This window comes from Pyxicephalus adspersus, chromosome 3 (assembly GCF_032062135.1).
Source record: "Pyxicephalus adspersus chromosome 3, UCB_Pads_2.0, whole genome shotgun sequence".
NCBI lineage: Eukaryota > Metazoa > Chordata > Amphibia > Anura > Pyxicephalidae > Pyxicephalus > Pyxicephalus adspersus.
The window spans coordinates 5,559,521-5,568,739 of record NC_092860.1 but is presented as its reverse complement, the minus strand read 5'-3'; the positions used below and the strand labels follow the sequence as shown (position 1 = coordinate 5,568,739).

At 41.9% G+C, this 9,219-nt stretch overlaps 1 protein-coding gene across 1 annotated transcript in view; it reads left to right on the top strand.

Annotated features, from left to right (window-relative positions):
- MRPL12 (mitochondrial ribosomal protein L12) overlaps positions 1-6,423 on the top strand; it is an 8,905-nt gene extending 2,482 nt beyond the window's left edge. Inside the window, exons 2-5 of the mRNA XM_072403410.1 lie at positions 904-1,081; positions 2,445-2,528; positions 3,177-3,314; positions 5,977-6,423. Of these exons, the coding sequence (XP_072259511.1) occupies positions 904-1,081; positions 2,445-2,528; positions 3,177-3,314; positions 5,977-6,093 (517 nt within the window). The 3' untranslated portion in view covers positions 6,094-6,423. The remainder of the gene's footprint in view (positions 1-903; positions 1,082-2,444; positions 2,529-3,176; positions 3,315-5,976) is intronic.
- The last annotated feature ends 2,796 nt before the right edge of the window (positions 6,424-9,219 follow it).

Below are 9,219 nucleotides of genomic sequence, written 5' to 3'. Positions count from 1 at the left end.
TAGAGGCAGGGCTTTGCTTCTTCGTGCCATCTTGGTAGAGGCAGGGCTTTGCTTCCTCATGTCATAGCCTCCATCATGAAATCAGTGAAAAAGACAATAGTGACATCACCCATTGACATGCCAGAAATTCAGAGACTGACAGTCAGAGGCAGCAGTGCCTTGGATCTCCCTTCACATATACAGCAATGCAGCTGAACATCCAGGCATGCCTTGGCACCCCCACATAACAGGAAGGTAAACACAACAAAAGATTGTATTTCAGGCTGTTTAGGCCCAAATAAAATAGAACCAAAATACAAACCAAAGCAGGTAGGTTGTTTATTGCAGAAGGTGATGTCCCATCTGCATAATAACATACCTGCCTTATCACAATCTTTTACTGCATGCTTAGTTCAGTGTACTATGCTAGGTGTCCCGGTATCCTCGCTGGCCATCATTCTGGCTGAAGATCTTGAACCCCCAAATTTGACCTTGGACTGTATTAATAACATATGACTATGTTAGGGACTAGATTGTGAGCTTCTTTGAGGGACAGCTAGAGACATGACTATAGACTTTGTACAGCACTGTGTAATATGTTGGCGCTAAAAGAAACCGGAAGGGGTCTGGGTAAGTATGGCAAAGGTGTATTACTGAATGTGATTTCTCTTCATATTATTATTAGAATGTTATCCAGTATTCTAACCGGAATTATTTTTAAGCTGGGTGGGTAGAAGCTGTAGGCGGGTGGCAGCCCCTGTATGGTGGTGCACCTAACTTTTCAGTAACAGCCGGGGTGGTTACTGAAAAGTGCTGGGTGGTGCACCCCGTTAAAAGGGACTGGGGAAAACACTGTTATCTGTTGTATTCTTCCTATGTGAAATCCTGATTTCTATTATAACGATTGGTTATTATTTTACACAGGTTAGAGACATCTGCAGTCAGGTATTTACGGACGTCCTGCACACTTAGGAACGAGCCTGTAACCACACCGGATTTGGACAATGCACCCAAACAGTACGCTCCAAAAATCCAACAGCTGGTTGACCAAATAGCATCCCTCACTCTGCTGGAGGTGTCCGACCTCAATGAGCTTCTTAAGGTAGGTAAAATACACCGGTGTCCTTTATACTTCCAATTAAATCCTCGCTAAATGTTCAGAATGGAGTTCTCCCTAACGTGACTACGCTATACTACACAAAGCATTCCATGTAAAGAGTGAATGCTTCTCTGTCCCACCACAGATGTTCACCCCCCTCCTGCACAAAAACATGTGCATTGGACTTGCTACCAGAAGTCCTGTTTCCCACGTACTGTTCTGACCTGTTAGAAAAATACTCCCTTAACCGCTCTCTTCGCTCCTCCAATGACCTACTACTGACTTCCTCACTGATAACCTCATCACACGCACGGCTCCAAGACTTTTCTAGAGCTGCCCCGACTCTCTGGAATGGTCTTCCTCCTCCTATTCGGCTTGCTCCTACTTTCTGCACATTTAAAAGAGAACTTAAAACCCGACCATTGAACCTATAAACCCAGCCATGTAGAACACAAGCATAGCCATTTCAGAGGTAGGTAGGTGTTCTCTTCTTTGCAGAGAGTGCTTTATTTTAGTTTATTATAGTACCAGTCACTTGTAGAAGTACCATGCAATATATCTATAAAGGATCCCCAGTCTAAAGCACACATAGCTTGGTGTTATTTAGTATTGGTCAGTATATATATATATATATATATATATATATATATATATATATATATAGCGCCGAAATATTGTGCAGCTCTGTACAAAGTCCATAGTCATGTCACTAGCTGTTGCTCAATGGAGCTCACAATCTAATGTCCCTACCATAGTCATATGTCATTATTACAGTCTAAGGTCAATTTTGGGGAAAGCCAAACCTAACTGCATGTTTTTGGAATGTGGGATGAAACCACAGTTCCCGGTGAAAACGCACGCAAACACAGGGAGAACATGCAAATTCCATGCAGATAGTGTCCTGGCCGAGATTCGACCCGGCGCTGCACAGGCCAGAGCCCCCAAGCAGTGTGGGGAGAAGGACCCCGTTTGGGGGAGCTCACCAGCCAGAGCCATTGACCATGTCCTCGTACGGCTCGCAGGCTCAGAGAAGTGGGATCACAAAAGGTTGGTGACCACTGATCTAGATCACCTAGCTTTACCCATCATGTTCTATCCTCTGCAGATTTGAGGAGCTGTAATAAATCAGGAACCTTTGTGATGTGTACATCTACAAATCTGGTAATATATTGCACAACCTGTAGGTGTCACTGTTGTCCTCGCCATACCTCCAGTGCAGTAAATTAACTTTTGATTGCTTGAATAGCTCTTTATGCTATCTGATATTGGACCATATTTACTTTATGCAGAAACAAAAATGAATATTTTACAGACTTTTTTTAGTGACTGTTTTTCTCTTTTTTTATTTCTTTTTTTGTCAAATTAGAAAACTCTGAACATTCAAGATGTTGGTATGATTCCAATGGGCAGCATGGTGGCAGGAGCAGTGGGTGCTGGAGCACCAGGGCAGGTAAACACACGGAGGGTTGAAACTAATTGTAGTATTATAAATTTGTATAGGATATATACCCCACTGGCTGCAAGAATAAGGCCACGTTAAAATTCTCTGTACATGGGAGAGCTGGGGAGTTCTGCATTTTATGGCTTTTTTTTTTTTTTTTTTTTTTTTTTTTTTTTTAAGTATTCAGGGTTTCAGCTTTGTGCAACAGGGAGGATCCTTTAAAATTCCAACTATAGCAAACTCTAGGTTACTAAATGACCATCTTCCCTGTGCTCAGACTTACTTATCCCTGGCAGAGTTTGCAACCAATGTCTAAAATACACCAAACTCCACTTTAAATGAGTGATGAGATCAAAAATGAACTATAAACGCTGCGTTTGAAGTGACCTAAAAAAGGACACTTAGAGGTAAATCAGTGCTGTTTATAATGCAAACGTAAAGAAATGAAGAACTAGGACCATTTTGCAATCTTTTTTTTTTTTTTTGAATTTATTTGTATTTGTATGTTCACATCTAAAAAAAACTGACGGTTGTATGTGAAGTTATGGACACAACTGTCACTGACCTTCGGACATTTATATCTAACATAGCCGAGATGCTGTTCTTATACTTAGAATGGAGTTTGCTTTGATGCTGTTTTGTTTTACCCTTGGACAGGCTGCAGAGGAGGAGGAAGCACCAGTCAAGAAGGAAAAGACACATTTCACTATAAAGCTGACAGAAGTGAATGCTGTAGACAAAGTGAAACTTATTAAGGAAGTGAAAAACTGTGTACCTGGGGTCAATTTGGTGCAGGTAAGCAAATCTCCATAATAATAATATTAATAGGGTTTTTATAGCGCCAACATATTACGCAACGCTGTACATTAAATAGGGGTTGCAAATGACAGACGGATACAAATGGTGACACAGGATGAGGAGAGGACCCTGTCCTGAAGAGCTTACAATCTAAGAGGTGGGGGAGGTAGCACACTATAGGAGGTGGGATATGTAGTGACGTTTTAAAAAGACAAAAGATGTGTAGGCAAGTTTGAAAAAATGGGTTTTGAGGGCTCTTTAAATGAGCAGAAAGTAGGAGCAAGCCGAATAGGACGAGGAAGACCATTCCAGAGAGTTGGGGCAGCTCTAGAAAAGTCTTATAGTGTGCGTGTGATAAGGTTATGAGTGAGGAAGTCAGTAGTAGGTCATTGGAGGAGTGAAGAGAGCTGCTAGGGGAGTATTTTTTTTTTTACCAGGTCAGAAAGGTAAGTGGGAAAAGAACTTTGGAGCTTGAATTTGATTCTCATGTGAAATAAAAGCCAATGAAGAGAACTACAAAGAGAGGCAGCAGAAGAAGAGCGGTGGGAAGGCAGTGTATGGGGTAGGAGGGAAGGCTGTGTATGGGGTAGGTGGGTAGGAAAGATGGATGAGTCTGGCAGCAACATCATAATAAATTGTAGAGGAGAGAGTTGGGTTAGTGGAATACCAGAGAGGAGGATGTTACAGTAGCCTATAATAAATATGATTGTGATATTACTACTGCCCATGACCTAAACCTGGCCACTTGTTTCTTTTACTATACCTTGCATGGACTGCAACTCGATTATTTTCATTATTAAACAGGATTTATATAGCGCCAACATATTCCGCAGCATTGTACAATCACACCCTATTGACCTAACAACCCACTCCCCCCCGCCCCAGGAATATTGAGCCACACAGGCTCCTGGACGGACGTCAATGACTTCATTTTAATGATTTTAATTTCATGACTTCTCTATTTTAATTCTGGCAGAATCACTGGGTGTTTTCTATACCTGAAGCAATTTACTGGGTTAAAACACCGGAAAAGATGCACATCTTCTGCTCTGACATACAATTTAATGGCTTAATAGTGTCTTTAGTTTTCTAAGGGCTCAAAGGGAATGGTGCTGGGCTGGCCTACTCCATTGCAAAAGACACCGCTAGCCTGTTTGACAAATCTCAACATTAGTTGGAGTTTCATATTTTATCCCCTATGTTTTCAATTCACGATTAACACTCCCCAGTCTGATGGTTCTTAGCAGTTTGCTAAGGACCTTTGCTGTGAGCAGAGAATGGCATAAATATCCAGTTATATATTAAAAGCCAAAAAGGGTAAATGTCCCATCACTTGACTGTAGTGAGGCTGATCATTAAAGCAAAAAAAGTTTTGAAAGGATAGAGAAACACTGTGGCAAAGAGCCGGGAAACATACAGACTGCTTTGATGGCCATGATCACCTTTGCATTACCAGATTTCACCATCAGGTGGTGTAATTACACATGTGTCCCCTGTAAGCAAAATGTATGAATGTATCTGCAAGCCTTGGCCCTTGAAGATGTAGGAAATCACTACATACAATAAGCAATTTCTGCTTCTAACTGTCCCCATGACTGCTACAAAAATAGAAGCCTGATTTTTATGCGTTGCACAGGTTTCATTGTATTAGAAGCTGTAGGTCCAGGAATACCCACACATCTATGATCCAAGTAAAGGTGTAAGGTTTGGAGGATTCCCTTTACTTTGTGTCCTAGTGGCAATTTGCAGCAGACACATGGTAATAAAGAGCTGACTCTGTCCCAGCTATAGACGCCTCTACTCGTGATATTGCTTCTAAGAGAGGTTGGGAATAAATAAAAAAATAAATATATATATATTCCCAACCCCTGTCTTATAGAGGCAATATCACTCCCATTTAAGCAAATATGAACACTTGGGAAACATTTTGTGCATGTGTTTGCATTTTTATATTCATAGAAAGTCCATTCACCGCACTGTCTAAAAAAACATTTAGGCCCCTTTTACACTTGCAATTGCAAAGTGTGCAGCAAGTTGCTCCCAGGCACATAGGGGGTTCCGAGGAGCAGCAAACTGTTCTGCAGGGTAATGGGTTTGCACACATTTCCCTTGCATTTGCAGTGTGGTTCTTCCTGCAGAGTAGGTAAGGCAACTACATTGCTAGAAGCGACACTACCAGGAGCTTCCCTGCAACACCATTGCAAACACATGCACAAAATGTTTCCCAAGCGTTCCTATTTGCTTAAATGGGAGTGATTTGGAGCACAGGTGAGGCTATTGTACAATGTGGTCAGTCTGAAATGGCTTCATTATTTTATTTTCGGGCAGACTTTACCATCTGTAGAAAATTTTTACTAGTTTTTTTATTAGTACTGGTGTCTGAACATTGCATTTTGCCTGATCATGGTACAGAAAGCACATTTTAAAAAAGCATAATTATTATTAATAAACAGGATTTATATAGCGCCAACATATTACGCAGCGCTGTACATTAAATAGGGATTGCAAATGACAGACAGATACAGACAGTGATACAGGAGGAGAGGACCCTGCCCCAAAGTGCTTACAATCTAGTAGGTGGGGGTGGCTTTATTCTGTAGGTATTAAGTAATTGCTGCTTTCAAATCCTATTTAATAACGCATATTATCTTGTGAACAGGCCAAGAAGATGGTTGAGAGTCTTCCACAGGAAATCAGGGCCAACGTCGCCAAGGAGGAAGCGGAAAAGATGAAGGCTTCTCTGGAAGCTGCAGGAGGGAAAGTGGTGCTGGAGTGAAGCACCCGGACTCTTTAGGACAGTTCATATGGTTGATGGTTAGGGGTCGCCTTCTATAAGCCTCAGTTCAAACGGTGGAAATGTTAGGAAGAAGAATGTTCTCCGAGCCGCTGAATGATGTGGGAGCGCCACCCAAGGCCTTCATCTCATGGAAATGCCTCTCCCCCACCCTCTCTTACCATGAGGGCTGGGTGGGGTACAACTTACGTTATTTTTTTGTTTTCCCCCCTCTGTGTACATTGACCATTGCGGCACTTCACTGTTTAATCAATAGTTTAATGTTTCATTATCTAATCTTGTTTTTTACATTAAACTCTTACCTTGAGGCTGCTCCTTTTTTCCAATACTTTTGTTTTTAGCATGAACTTATTATTCTCTGCTCTAGATTTACAGGTGTTCTATATAATCAATATCCCTGAACGGGTAGGAAGTGGCAGCTCTGACAATTATTGAATTCAGATAGATACTGATCATTACTCAAACCTATAAATTCTCCGGTGACATCAAAACTTTGTGGACCCCTATTGTACACATGAGCCAATTCAGATCCATAGCCATTAATATGAAGTCATCTCACTTTTGCCGTCATTGCTTTGCAGCCTGCACACATTTGGTATGGTTATCCAGAAGATTTTAGAGTGTACATATAAGAATTTCTAAGGCCAGGTAGTGATGTTGGAATAAAAGATCTGGCTTATAGTTGACATTTCCAGTTCAGCAGATCATTATAAAAGTGTTTGTTAAGGTTGGAAATAAGTAATGTGTACAACACACCACTGCAATTCAGAAAATGTATATATGTAAAAGAGGAATACATTTTAACAAGTCAAACCAATTCTAGACGAGCATGTGTTGCAATGACCATCCATACATCACCATAAGCCAGGCATGTCCAATATCAGGCCCGGGGGCCAATTGTGGTCTGTATTTAGATTTCCACCGGCCCGCAGCCTTTGTCATAAAATCAATATTATGTGGCCCCGCCAGCACTGTTGACCACAGTATAAAATATACGTGTACAAAAAAGTTATTTTATATTTAGAATTGATCAACGGCCTTGCAATTATCGGCCCGCTACTTGGGTGCACAGGGAATCCCCTATGTCATTATAGTGGGCGTGTGCTGTGCTCCACACCCACTCTGATTCTATTAACGTGCTCTGCACAGAGCCCGTTCTGACAGCGGACTCTGTGCACAGGGAATCCCTCATGTCACCCTGGTGGGTGCATGCTGTGTGGGATCTGTGCAGACCAGGCCCACACTAACCCTGCTTAGTGGTCGGCCCCCACACATTCTCACCTCACCAAATCTTGCTTTGAGCAGTGTGTACAGCAAGCTTTGAAGAGCCTTTAAATAACTTCTTAGCTTTAGTTTTACATAGAGACATAGTAAGTCAGGTTGACAAACGTCCATCAAGTTCATCACCTAGGGAAGTAAACATATCCGAGAGATAAAACCTACGGACGTAGTTTATCCAGATGTAGGCAAAAAAAAATGTAGAATTTACTCCAATGGGAAAAAATATTCCTTCCTCATTCCAGGCAATTGGATGTTCCCAGGATAAACAGTCTCTGTTATCTTCACTTTAAAGCCTTGATCCCCAGTTATATTCTGTGCGTCTAGAAATCATCCAGCTTTTTCTTAACCCCCCCTAGCGGTATTCCCGTGTGTGGCTTGGGGTAAAAAAAACATGCAAAAAGCGGTAACCTTGAGTCACACTCGGGATAGCTAAAAACAATAAAATAACCACACTTACTTTGTCCCATCGTGTCCCCGGTGTCCTGCCCGACGGATCTCATCCTTGGGTGTCGTCTTCTTTTGATCTTCAGCTGGCATGTGCAGTCACTTTTCCCAGGGACGGTGCATGTGGGAGGCGAGTCGGGAAATTCAAAAATAGCTGTATTGAATCCAATAAAAATAAATCTTTATATTATATATATATATATATATGTGTATATATATATATATATATATATATCACAAAGAGCGCCCTCTTGTTCTTTGTAATGATCTCAAATAGAATAATTTCTTTCTTATATATAATTTCTTTATATGGACCATTTATATATTTATACAGGGTGATCATATCCCCCTTATACGTCTCTTCTCAAGGGAGAATATATTCAGTTCAGCTAATCTCTCATAGCTGAGCTCCTCCATTCCTTGTATTAGTTTAGTTGTCCTTCTCTGCACTCTCTCCAATTCCACAATGTCCTTTTTGTGAACTGGTGACCAAAACTGGATGGAATGTTCCAGATGTGGTCTGACCAATGCTTTGTACAGGGGCAGGATTATGTCTCCGTCTCTGCAGTCTATTCTTTTATTACAAGAAAGTACTTTACTAGCTTTAGATATTGCAGCTTGGCATTGCATGCTGGTATTAAGTCTATGAATTACCAGAACCCCCAGATCCTTTTCCATTTCTGACTCCCCCAAATATATTCCCCCCAGACAGTATGAAGCATGAATGTTGTTAGCTCCCAAGTGCATAATTTTACATTTATCGATATTAAATATCATTTGCCACTTGGCTGCCCAATCACATTTTAAATGAGCAGAAAGTAGGAGCAAGCCGAATAGGACGAGGAAGACCATTCCAGAGAGTTGGGGCAGCTCTAGAGAAGTCTTGTATCCGTGCGAGTGATGAGGTTATGAGTGAAGAAGTCAGTAGTAGGTTTGGCTGCAGCATTCATAATAGATTGTAGAGAAGAGAGTCGGGTTAGTGGAATACCAGAGAGGAGGAGGTTACAGTAGTCCAGACTAGAGATGATAGGAGCTGTACAAGGAGTTTGGTGGTCTCTGGGGACAGGTAGGGGGGGCAACTTTATCCAGAGTGAGAGAGTGTGGTTAAACCGAGTGGCAGCTTTATCCAGAGATGTGATTTTAGAGAGTGTGGGGGTTGGGGACATATGGCAGTTTGAGAAGCGATCAGCCCTGAGCGTCTCCGGGATCACCTGCCAATTAGGGGAATTATGGATGGGCGATGGTGAGCATGGGAAGTAATATGCCCCTTCGAGGTCATACCCCAGCAGCACATACTCACTCACATTTTGCTGCCCCACCGCTCTGGAGATGAGAAATATGTCCAGATGTCGGGGCCCATGTGACCCCCTCCCCTCCGGCTGC